Source organism: Coccinella septempunctata, chromosome 1 (genome assembly GCF_907165205.1).
Source record: "Coccinella septempunctata chromosome 1, icCocSept1.1, whole genome shotgun sequence".
Classification (NCBI taxonomy): domain Eukaryota; kingdom Metazoa; phylum Arthropoda; class Insecta; order Coleoptera; family Coccinellidae; genus Coccinella; species Coccinella septempunctata.
This window is the reverse complement of record NC_058189.1, coordinates 25,469,458-25,493,182: the sequence shown is the minus strand read 5'-3', so window position 1 is coordinate 25,493,182 and position 23,725 is coordinate 25,469,458. Positions and strand designations below refer to the sequence as shown.

At 37.3% G+C, this 23,725-nt stretch overlaps 1 protein-coding gene across 1 annotated transcript; it reads right to left on the bottom strand.

Moving 5' to 3' along the window:
- Window positions 1–21,955: 21,955 nt before the first annotated feature.
- LOC123319737 lies at window positions 21,956–23,399 on the bottom strand. The gene is made up of 3 exons (XM_044906682.1): window positions 23,097–23,399; window positions 22,285–22,941; window positions 21,956–22,203 (listed from the first exon to the last, which is right to left on the bottom strand). Exons 1-3 carry the CDS (start codon window positions 23,293–23,295, stop codon window positions 21,956–21,958), a joined length of 1,104 nt encoding a protein of 367 aa, XP_044762617.1. The 5' UTR covers window positions 23,296–23,399.
- Window positions 23,400–23,725: the final 326 nt, after the last annotated feature.

Below are 23,725 nucleotides of genomic sequence, written 5' to 3'. Positions count from 1 at the left end.
AACTGGAAAATTGAAAATCGAAAATCAATAAATTCGATTTTTTCTTAAACGAAGTCAGATATTTGCAGGTTTGGTATGAAAATGAAGGTTTTCGAATACGCTGAATCTTTTGCGAGCATTCCCGAAAGCCTATCTCCCACCGTTCAGATTTTCATTTTGAAAATGTCATTTTTCAAAAGTTGCAAATTTCAATCTGCAATATCTCTTGTTATATTCATCTGATCCAATTGGGATTTCCGGTTTCGTAATCAGCATTGATTAGCCTTCCATTCCAGCTCAAAAACTAAATATCGAAAATCTCGATTTTTTGGGTCAAAAATGAGCAAAGGAGACCCCCCTAAAATGACCTATTTGCTCCTCTGCATAAAAATCAGGGTGTCCTACTACTGTCTTAGGATATGCAGTGTATGGTACTTACTTTTTTGATTCAACCAAACCTAACAGTTGATGATTCTATAGAGAATTGCACTCCAGAGAGCAGTTCAAAGTGAACTGGAAAATTGAAAATCGAAAATCAATAAATTCGAATTTTTTTTTAAACAAAGTCAGATATTTGAAAGTTTATCATGAAAATTTAGGTCTTCAAATAAGCTGAATCCATTGCGAGCATTCTGGAAAGCCTATCTCTCACCGATCAGATTTTCATTTTGGAAATGTCATTTTTCAACAGTTGAAAATTTCAATCTGCAATATCTCTTGTATATTCGTCTGATCCAATTGGGATTTCCGGTTTCGTAATCAGCATTGATAAGGCTTCCATTCCAGCTCAAAAACTAAATATCGAAAATCTCGATTTTTTGGGTCAAAAATGAGCAAGATAAGATAAGATAAGATAAGATAATTTATTGGTGCTACTTTACAAAATACACTGTATTGCACAAGTCATATTTCAAAATAGGAATAGGATGATTTAACCATCTCATATCACAGTCAAAAATTATATAAAAAACATTTAACAAGAATAAAAAAACACCTGGACACTACAAATTTGGGAGGACACAATATACCATTCCAATCAAAAATAAGGAATATAGTAAATATTCAATAATTTATTTCAAAAGATGTCAGGTCACTGGACAAGAACTCCTGCACACTCCAAAATGCATTTGTCGTCAATATTTCATTGATTCTTTTGTTGAATTCTTTAGGATTGAGCCTCTTAACCTCCACAGGTAACTTACTGAAAAGTTTATGAGAGATGAAATTGGGACCATTCTTCGATTTTTCAAGTCGCATATACTTGGATTTTATATCATTTCTGTATCGTGTGTGATAATCATGGGTGTCCCCATATTTGGGGAGGTCCCTGATATTATTATATGCATAGACAAGCCATTCATGAATGTATATAGATGGAAAAGTGAGAATCTTTAGTTCTTTGAAAGCGCTCAAGCAATCATCCCTATATCCCAGACCAGCCACTATTCTAACCGCTCTTCTCTGCAGTCTGAAAATTTTCTCCCTACTGGAACAGTTACCCCAGATGAGTACACAATATCGCAGGTGTGATTCGATGAGGCTGTGATAGGCAACCTTAACAACCTTCTTGGATACAATGTTAGCTAAGTTACGTAGTAGAAAGATATTCTTGGTCACCTTTGACGCTGTTTCATTGCCATGAGGAATCCATGTGAGACCAGAGTCCAGATGAACTCCCAGAAACTTTATCGACTCATTGGCATTATGATCTTTAAGTCCTCTTAAGTTGAACAACATGGTGTCAGTCTTCTCTTCATTACAAACAAGCTTGTTCAGTGCGAACCACTCCTTAGCCCTTAATTCTGCTGCACACGCCAGCTGCTCAGCTCCTCGCATCTCCTTATGCTCCACAGTTATTCCCGAGTCATCCGCCCATAAGAGATGTTCGTAGGCCGCCATGAAAAAAGAAAAATCGTTCATAAAGATTATGAATAGTAGGGGTCCTAATATAGAACCCTGTGGCACCCCAAGACTTAATTGACCCTCTGTGGACCAAGTATTGTTGCAGAAAACCCTCTGTGTTCTGTTGAAGAAATAGGACCGAATGAGTCCGAGACCAACCTCGTCAAAACCGTATTTCGAAAGCTTGTCAACAAGAGCCTGCGGCGGTACGCAGTCGAAAGCTCGGCTCAGGTCTAAAAATATTGATAGTGAAAGCGAACCCCTCTCAAAACAATCCAGCGTGTACTCAACAAACCGCATTACAGCATCACATGTACTTGACCCTCTTCTATATCCGTATTGGTTCCTGTGAAACAAATTTTCTTTCTCAAAATAGTTCATTATCTGCACGCAGATGATCCTCTCGAAGACCTTTGAGAATATAGGGAGTAAGGAAATCGGTCTATAGTTTTTTTTATCATTCTTATCTCCCTTTTTGTGTATTGGGATTACCTTCGCCACCTTCAGACAATCTGGGAAAACCCCCTCCTTAATGCAGCGGTTTATTATCTTAGTGAGAGGCCCCACTATATGATTTATATTTCTTTTCAAAAGTGTTATTGACAGACCGTAGTAGTCCCTGGATTTACTCCCCTTCAGCGAATTTATTATATCCCTTGTATTGTTAAATGATACTTCATGAAATTGAAAATCATCTGCACGCCGATAATTTGCTTCCACGGATATCCCAGGCCCTGAAATATCAATATTCGGCAAATTATTCACCAGTTCATGTGGCAATGAAACAAAGTAGGAGTTCAACTCCTGTGAGCTCAAGGGTATAGACGAAACCACCTCTGACCGCCTCTTACTATTTATTATTTTCCACATATTCTTGCTAGGGTTACTGGAAGCTTGCTAAGCTTGCTGAGGAACTATTGAATCAATTCGAACCAAATCTTGAAACTGCACATAGTTTTCGGATTGAGATGCACATGTTGAATTTCAGTTCGATAGTTCAGATAGGAATTGAGATTTCAGTGGTCAATTCGGCAAAGTGTGATGTCAATTCCTCGAAAACTGTTGGATCAATTCCAACCAAATCTTGAAATTTTACACAGTTTTCGAATTGAGATGCACATGTTGAATTTCAGTTCGATAGTTCAGATAGGAATTGAGATTTCAGTGGTCGAATCGACAAAATATCATTTCAATTCCTAAGGAACTATTGGATCAATTCGACTCAAATCCCGAAACTGTACACAGTTCTTGATTTGAGATGTACATGTTGAATTTTAGTTCAATAGTTCAGATAGGAATTGTGATTTCAGTGGTCAATTCGGCAAAGTGTCATATCAAATCCTCGAAAACTGTTGGATCAATTCGAACCAAATCTTGAAACTTTACATTGTTTTCGGATTGAGATGCACATGTTGAATTTCAGTTCGACAGTTCTGATAGGAATGAAGATTTCAGTAGTCGATTCGGCAAAATATCATTTCAATTCCTGAGGTACTATTGGATCGATTCGAACCAAATCTTGAAACTGCACATAGTTTTCGAATTGAGATGCACATGTTGAATTTCAGTTCGATAGTTCAGATAGGAATTGAGATTTCAGTGGTCAATTCGGCAAAGTGTCATATCAAATCCTCGAAAACTGTTGGAGCAATTCGAACCAAATCTTGAAACTTTACATTGTTTTCGGATTGAGATGCACATGTTGAATTTCAGTTCGATAGTTCTGATAGGAATGAAGATTTCAGTAGTCGATTCGGCAAAATATCATTTCAATTCCTAAGGTACTATTGGATCGATTTGAACCAAATCTTGAAACTGCACATAGTTTTCGAATTGAGATGCACATGTTGAATTTCAGTTCGATAGTTCTAATAGGAATGGAGATTTCAGTAGTCGATTCGACAAAATATCATATCAATTCCTGAGGAAATATTAAATCAATTCGAACCAAATCTTGAAACTGCACATAGTTTTCGGATTGAGATGCACATGTTGAATTTCAGTTCGATAGTTCAGATAGGAATTGAGATTTCAGTGATCAATTCGGCAAAGTGTGATATCAATTCCTTGAAAACTGTTGGATATATTCGAATCAAATCTTGAAACTGCACATAGTTTTCGAAATGAGATGCATATGTTGAATTTCAGTTCGATAGTTCAGATAGGAATTGAGATATCAGTGGTCTATTCGGCAAAGTATGATATCAATTCCTCAAAAGCTGTTGGATCAATTCGAACCAAATCTTGAAACTGCACATAATTTTCGAAATGAGATGCACATGTTGAATTTCAGATCGATAGTTCAGATAGGAATGGAGTTTTGATTCGGCAAAGTATGATATCAATTCCTAAAAACTGTTGAATCAATTCGAACCAAATCTTGAAACTGCACATAGTTTTCGAATTGAGATGCACATGTTGAATTTAAGTTCGATAGTTCTGATAGGTATCGAGATTTCAGTGGACGATTCAACATAGTATCATTTGAATTCCTAAGGAACTATTGGATCAATACGACCCAAACCTCGAAACTGTACACAGTTTTCGAATTGAGATGCACATGTTGAATTTCAGTTCGATAGTTCAGATAGGAATTGAGATTTCAGTGGTCGAATCGACAAAATATAATTTCAATTCCTAAGGAACTATTTGATCAATTCGACTCAAATCCCGAAACTGTACACAGTTTTTGATTTGAGATGCACATGTTGAATTTTAGTTCAATAGTTCAGATAGGAATTGTGATTTCAGTGGTCAATTCGGCAAAGTGTCATATCAAATCCTCGAAAACTGTTGGATCTATTCGAACCAAATCTTGAAACTTTACATTGTTTTCGGATTGAGATGCACTTGTTGAATTTCAGTTCGATAGTTCTGATAGGAATGAAGATTTCAGTAGTCGATTCGGCAAAATATCATTTCAATTCCTAAGGTACTATTGGATCGATTCGAACCAAATCTTGAAACTGCACATAGTTTTCAAATTGAGATGCACATGTTGAATTTCATTTCGATAGTTCAGATAGGAATTGAGATTTCAGTGGTCAATTCGGCAAAGTGTGATATCAATTCCTCAAAAACTGTTGGATCAATTCGAACCAAATCTTGAAACTGCACATAGTTTTCGGATTGAGATGCACATGTCGAATTTCAGTTCGATAGTTCAGATAGGAATTGAGATTTCAGTGGTCTATTCGGCAAAGTGTGATATCAATTCCTCAAAAACTGTTCGATCAATTCGAACCAAATCTTGAAACTGCACATAGTTTTCGGATTGAGATGCACATGTTGAATTTCAGTTCGATAGTTCAGATAGGAATTGAGATTTCAGTGGCCTATTCGGCAAAGTATGATATCAATTCCTCAAAAGCTGTTGGATCAATTCGAACCAAATCTTGAAACTGCACAGAATTTTCGAATTGAGATGCACATGTTGAATTTCAGATCGATAGTTCTAATAGGAATGGAGATTTCAGTAGTCGATTCGACAAAATATCATTTCAGTTCCTAAGGAACTATTGAATCAATTCGAACCAAATTTTGAAACTGCACATAGTTTTCGGATTGAGATACACATGTTGAATTTCAGTTCGATAGTTCAGATAGGAATTGAGATTTCAGTGGTCAATTCGGCAATGTGTGATATCAATTCATCGAAAACTGTTGGATCAATTCGAACCAAATCTTGAAACTGCACATAGTTTTCGAATTGAGATGCACATGTTGAATTTCAGTTCGATAGTGCAGATAGGAATTGAGATTTCAGTGGTCTATTCGGCAAAGTGTGATATCAATTCCTCGAAAACTGTTGGATCAATTCGAACCAAATCTTGAAACTGTACACAGTTTTTGATTTGAGATGCACATGTTGAATTTCAGTTCGATAGTTCAGATAGGAATTGAGATTTCAGTGGTCAATTCGGCAAAGTGTGATATCAATTCCTCCAAAACTGTTGGATCGATTCGAACCAAATCTTGAAACTGCACATAGTTTTCGAATTGAGATGCACATGTTGAATTTCAGTTCGATAGTGCAGATAGGAATTGAGATATCAGTGGTCAATTCGGCAAAGTGTGATATCAATTCCTCGAAAACTGTTGGATCAATTCGAACCAAATCTTGAAACTTCACATAGTTTTCGAATTGAGATGCACATGTTGAATTTCAGTTCGATAGTTCAGATAGGAATTGAGATTTCAGTGGTCAATTCGGCAAAGTGTGATATCAATTCGAAAACTATGTGAAATTTCAAGATTTGGTTCGAATTGATCCAACAGTTTTCGAGAAATTTATATTAAACTTTGCTGAATTGACCAATGATATCCCAATTCCTATCTAAACTATCGAACTGAAATTCAACATGTGCATCTCAATTCGAAAACTGTGTACAGTTTCGAGATTTGGGTCGAATTGATCCAACAGTTCCTTGGGAATTTAAATGATATTTTGTCGAATCGACCACTAAAATCTCAATTCCTATCGAAACTATCGAACTGAAATTCAACATGTGCATCTCAATCCGAAAACTATGTGCAGTTTCAAGATTTGGTTCGAATTGATCCAACAGTTTTCGAGGAATTGATATCACACTTTGCCGAATCGACTACTGAAATCTTCATTCCTATCAGAACTATCGAACTGAAATTCAACATGTGCATCTCATTTCGAAAACTATGTGCAGTTTCCAGTATTGGTTCGAATTGATCCAACAGTTTTCGAGGAGTTGATATCACACTTTGTCGAATCGACCACTGAAATCTCAATTCCTATCAGCACTATCGAACTGAAATTCAACATGTGCATCTCAATTCGAAAACTATGTGCTGTTTCAAGATTTGGTTCGAATTGATCCAACAGTTTTTGAGGAACTGATATCACACTTTGCCGAATAGACCACTGAAATCTCGATTCCTATCTGAACTATCGAACTGAAATTCGACATATGCATCTCAATCCGAAAACTATGTGCAGTTTCCAGATTTGGTTCGAATTGATCCAAAAGTTTTCGAGGAATTGATATCACACTTTGCCGTATTGACCACTGAAATCTCAATTCCTATCTGAACTATCGAACTGAAATTCAACATGTGCATCTCAATTCAAAAACTTCGTGAATTTTCAAGATTTGGTTCGAATTGATCCAACACTTTTCGAGGAATTGATATCACACTTTGCCGAATAGACCACTGAAATCTCAATTCCTGTCTGCACTATCGAACTGAAATTCAACATGTTCATCTCAATCCGAAAACTACGTGCAGTTTCAAGAATTGGTTCGAATTGATCCAATAGTTCCTTAGGAATTGAAACGATATTATGTCGAATCGACTACTGAAATCTTCATTCCTATTAGAACTATCGATCTGAAATTCAACATGTGCATCTCAATTCGAAAATTATGTGCAGTTCAAGATTTGGTTCGAATTGATCCAACAGTTTTCGAGGAATTGATATCACACTTTGCCGAATTGGCCACTGAAATCTCAATTCCTATCTGAACTATCGAACTGAAATTCAACATGTGCATCTCAATTCGAAAACTGTGTGAAATTTCAAGATTTGGATCGAATTGAACCAACAGTTTTCGTCGAATTGATCATAAGGAATTGAAATGATATTTTGTCGAATCGACTACTGAAATCTCATGTGCATCTTAATCCGAAAACTATGTGCAGTTTCAAGATTTGGTTCGAATTGATCCAATAGTTCCTCAGGAATTGAAATGATATTTTGTCGAATCGACTTCTGAAATCTCCATTCCTATTAGAACTATCGATCTGAAATTCAACATGTGCATCTCAATTCGAAAACTATGTGCAGTTTTAAGATTTGGTTCGAATTGATCCAACAGTTTTCGAGGAATTGATATCACACTTTGCCGAATTGACCACTGAAATCTCAAATCCTTTCTGAACTATCGAACTGAAATTCAACATGTGCATCTCAATTCGAAAACTATGTGCAGTTTCAAGATTTGGTTCGAATTGATCCAATAGTTCCTCAGGAATTGAAATGATATTTTGTCGAATCGACTTCTGAAAACTCCATTCCTATTAGAACCATCGATCTGAAATTCAACACGTGCATCTCATTTCGAAAACTATGTGCAGTTTCAAGATTTGGTTCGAATTGATCCAACAGTTTTTGAGGAATTGATATCACACATTGCCGAATAGACCACTGAAATCTCAATTCCTATCAGAACTATCGTACTGAAATTCAACATATGCATTTCATTTCGAAAACTATGTGCAGTTTCAAGATTTGGTTCGAATTGATCCAACAGTTTTCGAGGAATTGAAATGATATTTTGCCGAATCGACTACTGAAATCTTCATTCCTATCAGAACTATCGATCTGAAATTCAACATGTGCATCTCAATTCGAAAACTATGTGCAGTTTCAAGATTTGGGTCGAATTGGTTCAACAGTTTTTGAGGAATTGATATCACACATTGCCGAATAGACCACTGAAATCTCAATTCCTATCAGAACTATCGTACTGAAATTCAACATATGCATTTCATTTCGAAAACTATGTGCAGTTTCAAGATTTGGTTCGAATTGATCCAACAGTTTTCGAGGAATTGATATCACACTTTGCCGAATTAACCACTGAAATCTCAATTCCTATCTGAACTATCGAACTGAAATACAACATGTGCATCTCAATCCGAAAACTATATGCAGTTTCAAGATTTGGTTCGAATTGATCCAATAGTTCCTCAGGAATTGAAATGATATTTTGTCGAATCGACTTCTGAAAACTCCATTCCTATTAGAACCATCGATCTGAAATTCAACACGTGCATCCCATTTCGAAAACTATGTGCAGTTTCAAGATTTGGATCGAATTGATCCAACAGTTTTCGAGGAATTGATATCACACTTTTCCGAATAGACCACTGAAATCTCAATTCCTATCTGAACTATCGAACTGAAATTCGAAATGTTCATTTCAATCCGAAAACTATGTGCAGTTTCAAGATTAGGTTCGAATTGATCCAACAGTTTTCGAGGAATTGATATCACACTTTGCCGAATCGACTACTGAAATCTTCATTCCTATCAGAACTATCGAACTGAAATTCAACATGTGCATCTCATTTCGAAAACTATGTGCAGTTTCCAGTATTGGTTCGAATTGATCCAACAGTTTTCGAGGAGTTGATATCACACTTTGTCGAATCGACCACTGAAATCTCAATTCCTATCAGCACTATCGAACTGAAATTCAACATGTGCATCTCAATTCGAAAACTATGTGCTGTTTCAAGATTTGGTTCGAATTGATCCAACAGTTTTTGAGGAACTGATATCACACTTTGCCGAATAGACCACTGAAATCTCGATTCCTATCTGAACTATCGTACTAAAATTCAACATCTGCATCTCAATCCGAAAACTATGTGCAGTTTCCAGATTTGGTTCGAATTGATCCAAAAGTTTTCGAGGAATTGATATCACACTTTGCCGTATTGACCACTGAAATCTCAATTCCTATCTGAACTATCGAACTGAAATTCAACATGTGCATCTCAATTCAAAAACTTCGTGAATTTTCAAGATTTGGTTCGAATTGATCCAACACTTTTCGAGGAATTGATATCACACTTTGCCGAATAGACCACTGAAATCTCAATTCCTGTCTGCACTATCGAACTGAAATTCAACATGTTCATCTCAATCCGAAAACTACGTGCAGTTTCAAGAATTGGTTCGAATTGATCCAATAGTTCCTTAGGAATTGAAACGATATTATGTCGAATCGACTACTGAAATCTTCATTCCTATTAGAACTATCGATCTGAAATTCAACATGTGCATCTCAATTCGAAAACTATGTGCAGTTCAAGATTTGGTTCGAATTGATCCAACAGTTTTCGAGGAATTGATATCACACTTTGCCGAATTGGCCACTGAAATCTCAATTCCTATCAGAACTATCGTACTGAAATTCAACATATGCATTTCATTTCGAAAACTATGTGCAGTTTCAAGATTTGGTTCGAATTGATCCAACAGTTTTCGAGGAATTGAAATGATATTTTGCCGAATCGACTACTGAAATCTTCATTCCTATCAGAACTATCGATCTGAAATTCAACTTGTGCATCTAAATTCGAAAACTATGTGCAGTTTCAAGATTTGGGTCGAATTGGTTCAACAGTTTTTGAGGAATTGATATCACACATTGCCGAATAGACCACTGAAATCTCAATTCCTATCAGAACTATCGTACTGAAATTCAACATATGCATTTCATTTCGAAAACTATGTGCAGTTTCAAGATTTGGTTCGAATTGATCCAACAGTTTTCGAGGAATTGATATCACACTTTGCCGAATTAACCACTGAAATCTCAATTCCTATCTGAACTATCGAACTGAAATACAACATGTGCATCTCAATCCGAAAACTATATGCAGTTTCAAGATTTGGTTCGAATTGATCCAATAGTTCCTCAATAATTGAAATGATATTTTGTCGAATCGACTTCTGAAAACTCCATTCCTATTAGAACCATCGATCTGAAATTCAACACGTGCATCCCATTTCGAAAACTATGTGCAGTTTCAAGATTTGGATCGAATTGATCCAACAGTTTTTGAGGAATTGATATCACACTTTTCCGAATAGACCACTGAAATCTCAATTCCTATCTGAACTATCGAACTGAAATTCGAAATGTTCATTTCAATCCGAAAACTATGTGCAGTTTCAAGATTAGGTTCGAATTGATCCAACAGTTTTCGAGGAATTGATATCACACTTTGCCGAATCGACTACTGAAATCTTCATTCCTATCAGAACTATCGAACTGAAATTCAACATGTGCATCTCATTTCGAAAACTATGTGCAGTTTCCAGTATTGGTTCGAATTGATCCAACAGTTTTCGAGGAGTTGATATCACACTTTGTCGAATCGACCACTGAAATCTCAATTCCTATCAGCACTATCGAACTGAAATTCAACATGTGCATCTCAATTCGAAAACTATGTGCTGTTTCAAGATTTGGTTCGAATTGATCCAACAGTTTTTGAGGAACTGATATCACACTTTGCCGAATAGACCACTGAAATCTCGATTCCTATCTGAACTATCGTACTAAAATTCAACATCTGCATCTCAATCCGAAAACTATGTGCAGTTTCCAGATTTGGTTCGAATTGATCCAAAAGTTTTCGAGGAATTGATATCACACTTTGCCGTATTGACCACTGAAATCTCAATTCCTATCTGAACTATCGAACTGAAATTCAACATGTGCATCTCAATTCAAAAACTTCGTGAATTTTCAAGATTTGGTTCGAATTGATCCAACACTTTTCGAGGAATTGATATCACACTTTGCCGAATAGACCACTGAAATCTCAATTCCTGTCTGCACTATCGAACTGAAATTCAACATGTTCATCTCAATCCGAAAACTACGTGCAGTTTCAAGAATTGGTTCGAATTGATCCAATAGTTCCTTAGGAATTGAAACGATATTATGTCGAATCGACTACTGAAATCTTCATTCCTATTAGAACTATCGATCTGAAATTCAACATGTGCATCTCAATTCGAAAACTATGTGCAGTTCAAGATTTGGTTCGAATTGATCCAACAGTTTTCGAGGAATTGATATCACACTTTGCCGAATTGGCCACTGAAATCTCAATTCCTATCTGAACTATCGAACTGAAATTCAACATGTGCATCTCAATTCGAAAACTGTGTGAAATTTCAAGATTTGGATCGAATTGAACCAACAGTTTTCGTCGAATTGATCATAAGGAATTGAAATGATATTTTGTCGAATCGACTACTGAAATCTCAATTCCTATCTGAACTATCGAACTGAAATTCAACATGTGCATCTCAATTCGAAAACTGTGTACAGTTTTGAGATTTGGGTCGAATTGATCCAACAGTTCCTTGGGAATTGAAATGATATTTTGTCGAATCGACCACTGAAATCTCAATCCCTATCAGAACTATCGAACTGAAATTCAACATGTGCATCTCAATCCGAAAACTATGTGCAGTTTCAAGATTTGGTTCGAATTGATCCAACAGTTTTCGAGGAATTGATATCACACCTTGCCGAATTGACCACTGAAATCTCAATTCCTATCTGAACTAGCGAACTGAAATTCAACATGTGCATCTCAATTCGAAAACTGTGTGAAATTTCAAGATTTGGTTCGAATTGAACCAACTGTTTTCGAGGAATTGATATCGTACTTTGCCGAATTGACCACTGAAATCTCAATTCCTATCTGAATTATCGAACTGAAATTCAACAAGTGCATCTCAATACGAAAACTATGTACAGTTTCGAGATTTGAGTCGAATTGATCCAATAGTTCCTTGGGAATTGAAATGACATTTTGTCGAATCGACCACTGAAATCTCAATTCCTATTTGAACTATCGAACTGAAGTTCAACATGTGCATCTCAATTCGAAAACCATGTGCAGTTTCAAGATTTGGTTCGAATTGATCCAATAGTTCCTTAGGAATTGAAATGATATTTTGCCGAATCGACTACTGAAATCTTCATTCCTATCAGAACTATCGATCTGAAATTCAACATGTGCATCTCAATTCGAAAACTATGTGCAGTTCCAAGATTTGGGTCGAATTGGTCTAAGAGTTTTCGAGGAATTGATATCACACTTTGCCGAATTGATCAGTCAAATCTCAATTCCTATCTCAACTATCGAACTGAAATTCGACATGTGCATCTCAATTCGAAAACTATCTGCAGTTTCAAGATTTGGTTCGAATTGATCCAACAGTTTTCAAGGAATTGATATCACAATTCGCCGAATTGACCACTGAAATCTCAATTCCTATCTGAACTATCGAACTGAAATTCAACATGTGCATCTCAATTCGAAAACTATGTGCAGTTCAAGATTTGGTTCGAATTGATCCAATAGTTTTCGAGGAATTGATATCACACTTTGCCGAATTGACCACTGAAATCTCAATTCCTATCTGCACTATCGAACTGAAATTCAACATGTGCATCTCAATTCGAAAACTATGTGGAGGTTCAAGATTTGGTTTGAAGTGATCCCACAATTTTCGAGGAATTGATATCACACTATGCCGAATTGACCACTGAAATCTCAATTCCTATCAGAACTATCGAACTGAAATTCAACATGTGCATCTCAATCCGAAAACTATGTGCAGTTTCAAGATTTGGTTCGAATTGATCCAAAAGTTTTCGAGGAATTGATATCACACTTTGCCGTATTGACCACTGAAATCTCAATTCCTATCTGAACTATCGAACTGAAATTCAACATGTGCATCTCAATTCAAAAACTTCGTGAATTTTCAAGATTTGGTTCGAATTGATCCAACACTTTTCGAGGAATTGATATCACACTTTGCCGAATAGACCACTGAAATCTCAATTCCTGTCTGCACTATCGAACTGAAATTCAACATGTTCATCTCAATCCGAAAACTACGTGCAGTTTCAAGAATTGGTTCGAATTGATCCAATAGTTCCTTAGGAATTGAAACGATATTATGTCGAATCGACTACTGAAATCTTCATTCCTATTAGAACTATCGATCTGAAATTCAACATGTGCATCTCAATTCGAAAACTATGTGCAGTTCAAGATTTGGTTCGAATTGATCCAACAGTTTTCGAGGAATTGATATCACACTTTGCCGAATTGACCACTGAAATCTCAATTCCTATCTGAACTATCGAACTGAAATTCAACATGTGCATCTCAATTCGAAAACTGTGTGAAATTTCAAGATTTGGATCGAATTGAACCAACAGTTTTCGTCGAATTGATCATAAGGAATTGAAATGATATTTTGTCGAATCGACTACTGAAATCTCAATTCCTATCTGAACTATCGAACTGAAATTCAACATGTGCATCTCAATTCGAAAACTGTGTACAGTTTTGAGATTTGGGTCGAATTGATCCAACAGTTCCTTGGGAATTGAAATGATATTTTGTCGAATCGACCACTGAAATCTCAATCCCTATCAGAACTATCGAACTGAAATTCAACATGTGCATCTCAATCCGAAAACTATGTGCAGTTTCAAGATTTGGTTCGAATTGATCCAACAGTTTTCGAGGAATTGATATCACACCTTGCCGAATTGACCACTGAAATCTCAATTCCTATCTGAACTAGCGAACTGAAATTCAACATGTGCATCTCAATTCGAAAACTGTGTGAAATTTCAAGATTTGGTTCGAATTGAACCAACTGTTTTCGAGGAATTGATATCGTACTTTGCCGAATTGACCACTGAAATCTCAATTCCTATCTGAATTATCGAACTGAAATTCAACAAGTGCATCTCAATACGAAAACTATGTACAGTTTCGAGATTTGAGTCGAATTGATCCAATAGTTCCTTGGGAATTGAAATGACATTTTGTCGAATCGACCACTGAAATCTCAATTCCTATTTGAACTATCGAACTGAAGTTCAACATGTGCATCTCAATTCGAAAACCATGTGCAGTTTCAAGATTTGGTTCGAATTGATCCAATAGTTCCTTAGGAATTGAAATGATATTTTGCCGAATCGACTACTGAAATCTTCATTCCTATCAGAACTATCGATCTGAAATTCAACATGTGCATCTCAATTCGAAAACTATGTGCAGTTCCAAGATTTGGGTCGAATTGGTCTAAGAGTTTTCGAGGAATTGATATCACACTTTGCCGAATTGATCAGTCAAATCTCAATTCCTATCTCAACTATCGAACTGAAATTCGACATGTGCATCTCAATTCGAAAACTATCTGCAGTTTCAAGATTTGGTTCGAATTGATCCAACAGTTTTCAAGGAATTGATATCACAATTCGCCGAATTGACCACTGAAATCTCAATTCCTATCTGAACTATCGAACTGAAATTCAACATGTGCATCTCAATTCGAAAACTATGTGCAGTTCAAGATTTGGTTCGAATTGATCCAATAGTTTTCGAGGAATTGATATCACACTTTGCCGAATTGACCACTGAAATCTCAATTCCTATCTGCACTATCGAACTGAAATTCAACATGTGCATCTCAATTCGAAAACTATGTGGAGGTTCAAGATTTGGTTTGAAGTGATCCCACAATTTTCGAGGAATTGATATCACACTATGCCGAATTGACCACTGAAATCTCAATTCCTATCAGAACTATCGAACTGAAATTCAACATGTGCATCTCAATCCGAAAACTATGTGCAGTTTCAAGATTTGGTTCGAATCGATCCAATAGTTCCTTAAGAATTGAAATGATATTTTGCTGAATCGACTACTGAAATCTTCATTCCAATCAGAACTATCGATCAGAAATTCAACATGTGCATCATTCGAACCAAATCTTGAAATTTCACACAGTTTTCGAATTGAGATGCACATGTTGAATTTCAGTTCGATAGTTCGATAGAATTGAGATTTCAGTGGTCAATTTGGCAAAGTGTGATATCAATTCCTCGAAAACTGTTGGATCAATTCGAACCAAATCTTGAAACTGCACATAGTTTTTGAATTGAGATGCACATGTTGAATGTCAGTTCGATAGTGCAGATAGGAATTGAGATTTCAGTGGTCTATTCGGCAAAGTGTGATATCAATTCCTCAAAAACTGTTGAACCAATTCGACCCAAATCTTGAAACTGCACATAGTTTTCAAATTGAGATGCACATGTTGAATTTCAGATCGATAGTTCTGATAGGAATGAAGATTTCAGTAGTCGATTCGGCAAAATATCATTTCAATTCCTTGGGAACTATTGGATCGATTCGAACCAAATCTTGAAACTGCACATAGTTTTCGAATTGAGATGCACATGTTGAATTTCAGATCAATAGTTCTGATAGGAATGAAGATTTCAGTAGTCGATTCGGCAAAATATCATTTCAATTCCTAAGGAACTATTGGATCAATTCGAACCAAACCTTGAAACTGCACATAGTTTTCGGATTGAGATGCACATGTTGAATTTCAGTTCGATAGTTCAGATAGGAATTGAGATTTCAGTGGTCAATTCGGCAAAGTGTGATATCAATTCCTCGAAAACTGTTGGATCAATTCGAACCAAATCTTGAAACTGCACATAGTTTTCGAATTGAGATGCACATGTTGAATTTCAGTTCGATAGTGCAGATAGGAATTGAGATTTAAGTGGTCTATTCGGCAAAGTGTGATATCAATTCCTCAAAAACTGTTGAAACAATTCGACCCAAATCTTGAAACTGCACATAGTTTTCGAATATAGATGCACATGTTGAATTAAAGATCGATAGTTCTGATAGGAATGAAGATTGAGATTTCAGTGGTCGAATCGACAAAATATCATTTCAATTCCTAAGGAACTATTGGATCAATTCGACCCAAATCCCGAAACTGTACACAGTTTTCGATTTGAGATGCACATGTTGAATTTTAGTTCGATAGTTCAGATAGGAATTGTGATTTCAGTGGTCAATTCGGCAAAGTGTCATATCAATTCCTCGAAAACTTTTGGATCAATTCCAACCAACCAACCAAATCTTGAAACTGCACATAGTTTTCGAATTGAGATGCACATGTTGAATTTCAGTTCGATAGTGCAGATAGGAATTGAGATTTCAGTGGTCAATTCGGCAAAGTGTGATATCAATTCCTCGAAAACTGTTGGATCAATTCGAACCAAATGTTGAAACTGCACATAGTATTCGAATTGAGATGCACATGTTGAATTTCAGTTCGATAGTGCAGATAGGAATTGAGATCTCAGTGGTCTATTCGGCAAAGGGTGATATCAATACCTCAAAAACTGCTGAACCAATTCGACCCAAATCTTGAAACTGCACATAGTTTTCGAATTGAGATGCACATGTTGAATTTCAGATCAATAGTTCTGATAGGAATGAAGATTTCAGTAGTCGATTCGGCAAAATATCATTTCAATTCCTAAGGAACTATTGGATCAATTCGAAACAAATCTTGAAACTGCACATAGTTTTCGGATTGAGATGCACATGTTGAATTTCAGTTCGATAGCTCAGATAGGAATTGAGATTTCAGTGGACAATTCGGCAAAGTGTGATATCAATTCCTCGAAAACTGTTGGATCAATTCGAACCAAATGTTGAAACTGCACATAGTTTTCGAATTGAGATGCACATGTTGAATTTCAGTTCGATAGTGCAGATAGGAATTGAGATCTCAGTGGTCTATTCGGCAAAGTGTGATATCAATTCCTCAAAAACTGTTGAACCAATTCGACCCAAATCTTGAAACTGCACATAGTTTTCGAATTGAGATGCACATGTTGAATTTCAGATCAATAGTTCTGATAGGAATGAAGATTTCAGTAGTCGATTCGGCAAAATATCATTTCAATTCCTAAGGAACTATTGGATCAATTCGAAACAAATCTTGAAACTGCACATAGTTTTCGGATTGAGATGCACATGTTGAATTTCAGTTCGATAGCTCAGATAGGAATTGAGATTTCAGTGGTCAATTCGGCAAAGTGTGATATCAATTCCTCGAAAACTGTTGGATCAATTCGAACCAAATCTTGAAACTGAACATAGTTTTCGGATTGAGATGTACATGTTGAATTTCAGTTCGATAGCTCAGATAAGAATTGAGATTTCAGTGGTCAATTCGGCAAAGTGTGATATCAATTCCTCGAAAACTGTTGGATCAATTCGAACCAAATTTTGAAACTGCACATAGTTTTCGAATATAGATGCACATGTTGAATTTCAGTTCGATAGTGCAGATAGGAATTGAGATTTCAGTGGTCTATTCGGCAAAGTGTGATATCAATTCCTCAAAAACTGTCGAAACAATTCGACCCAAATCTTGAAACTGCACATAGTTTTCGAATTGAGATGGACATGTTGAATTAAAGATCGATAGTTCTGATAGGAATGAAGATTTCAGTAGTCGATTCGGCAAAATATCATTTCAATTCCTAAGGAACTATTGGATCAATTCGAAACAAATCTTGAAACTGCACATAGTTTTCGGATTGAGATGCACATGTTGAATTTCAGTTCGATAGATCAGATAGGAATTGAGATTTCAGTGGTCAATTCGGCAAAGTGTGATATCAATTCCTCGAAAACTGTTGGATCAATTCGAACCAAATCTTGAAACTGCACATAGTTTTCGGATTGAGATGTACATGTTGAATTTCAGTTCGATAGCTCAGATAAGAATTGAGATTTCAGTGGTCAATTCGGCAAAGTGTGATATCAATTCCTCGAAAATTGTTGGATCAATTCGAACCAAATTTTGAAACTGCACATAGTTTTCGAATATAGATGCACATGTTGAATTTCAGTTCGATAGCTCAGATAGGAATTGAGATTTCAGTGGTCAATTCGGCAAAGTGTGATATCAATTCCTCGAAAACTATTGGATCAATTCGAACCAAATTTTGAAACTGCACATAGTTTTCGAATTGAGATGCACAGTTTGAATTTCAGTTCGATAGTTCAGATAGGAATTGGGATTTCAGTGGTCAATTCGGCAAAGTGTGATATCAATTCCTCGAAAACTGTTGGATCAATTCGAACCAAATCTTGAAACTGCACATAGTTTTCGAATTGAGATGCACATGTTTAATTTCAGTTCGATAGTGCAGATAGGAATTGAGATTTCAGTGGTCTATTCGGCAAAGTGTGATATCAATTCCTCAAAAACTGTTGAACCAATTCGACCCAAATCTTGAAACTGCACATAGTTTTCGAATTGAGATGCACATGTTGAATTTCAGATCGATAGTTCTGATAGGAATGGAGATTTCAGTAGTCGATTCGGCAAAATATCATTTCAATTCCTAAGGAACTATTGGATCGATTCGAACCAAATCTTGAAACTGCACATAGTTTTCGAATTGAGATGCACATTTTGAATTTCAGTTCGATAGTTCAGATAGGAATTGAGATTTCAGTGGTCAATTCGGCAAAGTGTGATATCAATTCCTCGAAAACTGTTGGATCAATTCGAACCAAATCTTGAAACTGCACATAGTTTTCGAATTGAGATGCACATGTTGAATTTCAGTTCGATAGTGTAGATAATAATTGAGATTTCAGTGATCTATACGGCAAAGTGTGATATCAATTCCTCGAAAACTGTTGGTTCAATTCGAACCAAATCTTGAAACTGCACATAGTTTTCGAAATGAGTTGCACATGTTGAAATTCAGTTCGATAGTTCAGATAGGAATTGAGATTTCAGTGGTCGAATCGACAAAATATCATTTCAATTCCTAAGGAACTATTGGATCAATTCGACCCAAATCCCGAAACTGTACACAGTTTTTGATTTGTGATGCACATGTTGAATTTTAGTTCGATAATGGAGATTTCAGAAGTCGATTCGACAAAATATCATTTCAATTCCTAAGGAACTATTGGATCAATTCGAACCAAATCTTGAAACTGCACATAGTTTTCGGATTGAGATGCACATGTTGAATTTCAGTTCGATAGTTCAGATAGGAATTGAGATTTCAGTGGTCAAATCGACAAAGTGTGATATCAATTCCTCGAAAACTGTTGGATCAATTCGAACCAAATCTTGAAACTGCACATAGATTTCGAATTGAGATGCACATGTTGAATTTCAGTTCGATAGTTCAGATAGGAATTGAGATTTCAGTGGTCAAATCGACAAATTGTGATATCAATTCCTAGAAAACTGTTGGATCAATTCGAACCAAATCTTGAAACTGAACATACTTTTCGAAATGAGATGCATATGTTGAATTTCAGTTCGATAGTTCTGATAGGAATTGAGATTTCAGTGGTCTATTCGGCAAAGTGTCATATCAAATCCTCGAAAACTGTTGGATCAATTCGAACCAAATCTTGAAACTTTACATTGTTTTCGGATTGAGATGCACATGTTGAATTTCAGTAGGAATGAAGATTTCAGTAGTCGATTCGGCAAAATATCATTTCAATTCCTGAGGTACTATTGGATCAATTCGAACCAAATCTTGAAACTGCACATAGTTTTCGAATTGAGATGCACATGTTGAATTTCAGTTCGATAGTGCAGATAAGAATTGAGATTTCAGTGATCTATACGGCAAAGTGTGATATCAATTCCTCGAAAACTCTTGGTTCAATTCGAACCAAATCTTGAAACTGCACATAGTTTTCGAAATGAGTTGCACATGTTGAAATTCAGTTCGATAGTTCAGATAGGAATTGAGATTTCAGTGGTCGAATCGACAAAATATCATTTCAATTCCTAAGGAACTATTGGATCAATTCGTCCCAAATCCCGAAACTGTACACAGTTTTTGATTTGTGATGCACATGTTGAATTTTAGTTCGATAATGGAGATTTCAGAAGTCGATTCGACAAAATATCATTTCAATTCCTAAGGAACTATTGGATCAATTCGAACCAAATCTTGAAACTGCACATAGTTTTCGGATTGAGATGCACATGTTGAATTTCAGTTCGATAGTTCTGATAGGAATTGAGATTTCAGTGGTCAAATCGACAAAGTGTGATATCAATTCCTCGAAAACTGTTGGATCAATTCGAACCAAATCTTGAAACTGCACATAGATTTCGAATTGAGATGCACATGTTGAATTTCAGTTCGATAGTTCAGATAGGAATTGAGATTTCAGTGGTCTCTTCGGCAAAGTGTGATATCAATTCCTCAAAAACTGTTGTATCAATTCGAACCAAATCTTGAAACTGCACATAGTTTTCGAATTGAGATGCACATGTTGAATTTCAGTTCGATAGTGCAGATAGGAATTGAGATTCTAGTGGTCTATTCGGCAAATTGTGATATCAATTCCTCGAAAACTGTTGGATCAATTCGAACCAAATCTTGAAACTGAACATAATTTTCGAAATGAGATGCATATGTTGAATTTCAGTTCGATAGTTCTGATAGGAATTGAGATTTCAGTGGTCTATTCGGCAAAGTGTGATATCAATTCCTCAAAAACTGTTGAACCAATTCGAGCCAAATCTTGAAACTGCACATAGTTTTCGAATTGAGATGCACATGTTGAATTTCAGATCGTTAGTTCTGATAGGAATGAAGATTTCAGTAGTCGATTCGGCAAAATATCATTTCAATTCCTAAGGAACTATTGGATCGATTCGAACCAAATCTTGAAACTGCACGTAGTTTTCGAATTGAGATGCACATGTTGAATTTCAGTTCGATAGTTCAGATAGGAATTGAGATTTCAGTGGTCAATTCGGCAAAGTGTGATATCAATTCCTCGAAAACTGTTGATTCAATTCGAACCAAATCTTGAAATTTCACACAGTTTTCGAATTGAGATGCACATGCACATGCACTTTATCTCGAAGTCGTATTGCTGTAGAAATATGCTCCATCTCGCAATTCTTCCGGTGGGAGACTTGATAGATTGCAGCCATCGCAAGCTCATGTGGTCGGTTATAACGGTAAAACGGTAGCCTTCTAGATACGGACGCAGCTTGTCAATGCTCCAAACTATTGCCAGACATTCCTTTTCTGTAACAGAGTAATTTTTCTCTGGACCTGACAAGGTCCTGCTAGCATAAGCGATTACTTTTTCCTGTCCATCAACGGTCTGTGTCAGGGCAGCTCCCAGTCCTGCATCGGATGCATCGGTTTGAAGGACGAACGGTTTTGAAAAGTCCGGACAGGCCAATACCGGTGAGTGGGTCAATTTCTGTTTCAGGGTCTCAAAAGCGGTCTGTTGGGCGGTCCCCCATTTCCAGGTTTGCTTCTTCTTGAGTAATGCGGTCAACGGAGTCACAACTTTGGAGAAGTCTTCGATGAATCTTCGGTACCATGAAGCAACACCAAGGAAACTTCTCAACTCTCGTACGGATTTCGGTGCAGGCATCTCATTTATGGCTGAAATCTTATCAGGATCGGTACAAATGCCGTCCTCGGTTACTACATGTCCCAGATACTTCAATGATTTTCTTACAAACTCACATTTTTCCGGATTTAATTGCAGGTTGGCCTCCCTGAGGCGGTGGAAAACTTTCCTTAAGTTGTCAAGATGTTCGTCCAATGTTTCTCCAAGAACTACTATGTCATCCAAGTAGGTACGCAAATGCATCCGGTTCCATCTCAGGGCCAATAACTCGGTCTAAAAGACGTTGAAAGGATGCCGGTGCGGAATGCAGACCAAAAGCCATTACTTTGAACTGGAACAGCCCACGGCCAGGGACGGTAAATGCGGTGATCGGTCGACTCTCGGGGGCTAACGGTACCTGCCAATAACCCTGTTTCAAATCAATAGTGGATATATACTTGGCTTTTCTCAACTTGTCTAAAATTCCTGAAATATAAGGCAACGGATAGGCATCTTTAACGGAGACATTGTTAACCATTCGGAAATCTATACAAAATCGGGGTTTACCATCCTTTTTCTTGACAATTACTATCGGTGAACTCCACGGGGATGAAGACGGTTCTATAATGCCTTCGGCCAGCATTCGGTCGACCTCATTGTTTATTATCTCCTGCATCTTCGGATTTTGGGGACGGTAACGTTGCTTGATCGGTTCGGTGCCTGGTTTGAGTTTAATTCGGTGTTGTATCAGTGGAGTTGTTCCTCGGAGCTTCTCGAATGCCTGCAATTCGGTCTGTAGAAACTCCTCCAGCCTGACTTTCTCTTCTCCACTCAGGTTCGACAAAAGCGGTCCTATCGCATGTAGTTGTCCTCGGTTCTCTGGCTCGCTGAGCCGGGCTTGGATGGACCTTCCATTCAGGAAACATTCGGCGGTTTGGAGATTAATGGAAAAGTTGTGTGTCCTCAGTATATCCATTCCCAGTACTACATTGATCGGTAAATCTGAAACTAACAACAATTTAGCTTCCATAATTTCAGACCCAATTCGGACCGGTGCGGTATATATTTCTTTAATCGGTATTGAACTTCCGTTAGCGACGGTGGTGGTAACGTCCCTAACATAATCCGGTTGTATACCCACTACCCTGCAGTAGGCGGCCACTTCACTGCTGATAAAGGACCTGGTGGCTCCGGTGTCCAACAGTGCTGGGAACTCCTTGTCTCCTACAAAAACATTAATTATCGGACGGTAATCGGTAGGTTTTTCTTTCTCATGGACCGAGGATGGGGTTGCTTGGAACTGACGGATCCCCGGTTTCGGACAGTTCCTTAGTAGTTTAACGGACACTTACAATCCCTAGACATGACACCCCTCTTACCACATCGAGAGCAGAACAGCAGCGGTTTCGAGGTGCATTGTGCTCGGAGATGACCCTTGCCACCACATCTCCAGCACTGGGGTTCGGTTGACGGTCGGTTCGACTTTTTCGGTTCATCCTGTCGCTGGGGTATTGCAGAGCTCTGAGCTACTTTCGGTTTTTCAGACGGTTCGGTGTGGTTCGGAGTGTTCAGGTGCATTCCGATCGGTTTGACGTTCGGTGGGGAATTTCGGAAGGTAAGATGCGGTTCGTTGATGAGACTCTTTTGGATCGGTGGCGAAGCATAGTTAGCGGTTTGCCATTTGACCATTTCAAAAACTTTTCCTTTTCGGAGCAGTTCTTCTATGGTTGAAGTCGGTTGGAAGGCCAGGGCGGTTTGCAGTTCTGGCAGTAAACGTCGTCGGATGATATTCACCTGTTCTTCCTCGGTCGGTCGCTTTACGGTCAGCTTCTGAAACAGATTTTGCATTCGAGTTACATACAACAAGAGTCGTTCATCGGTTCCTTGAGTGCGTTTCTTGATTTCCTCCAAAAGGATGTCCTCGTAGTCGGGAGGAAGAAAGGCCTCTCGGAGTTGTTCTTTGAAGTCGGTCCAGTCGGTGAAGGTGCCTCTCCGGGGAATGTACCAG

Bases quoted from the DNA above. Each gene is read 5' to 3' on its own strand.
- LOC123319737 (XM_044906682.1), bottom strand. From the start codon at position 23,295: ATGCACCTGAACACTCCGAACCACACCGAACCGTCTGAAAAACCGAAA. The intron at 22,942-23,096 runs GTAAGAGGGGTG...ATGTTTTTGTAG, and splicing joins GCTGTTCTGCTCTCGATGTG to GAGACAAGGAGTTCCCAGCA. The intron at 22,204-22,284 runs GTAAACCCCGAT...CTTATATTTCAG, and splicing joins AATTGTCAAGAAAAAGGATG to GAATTTTAGACAAGTTGAGA.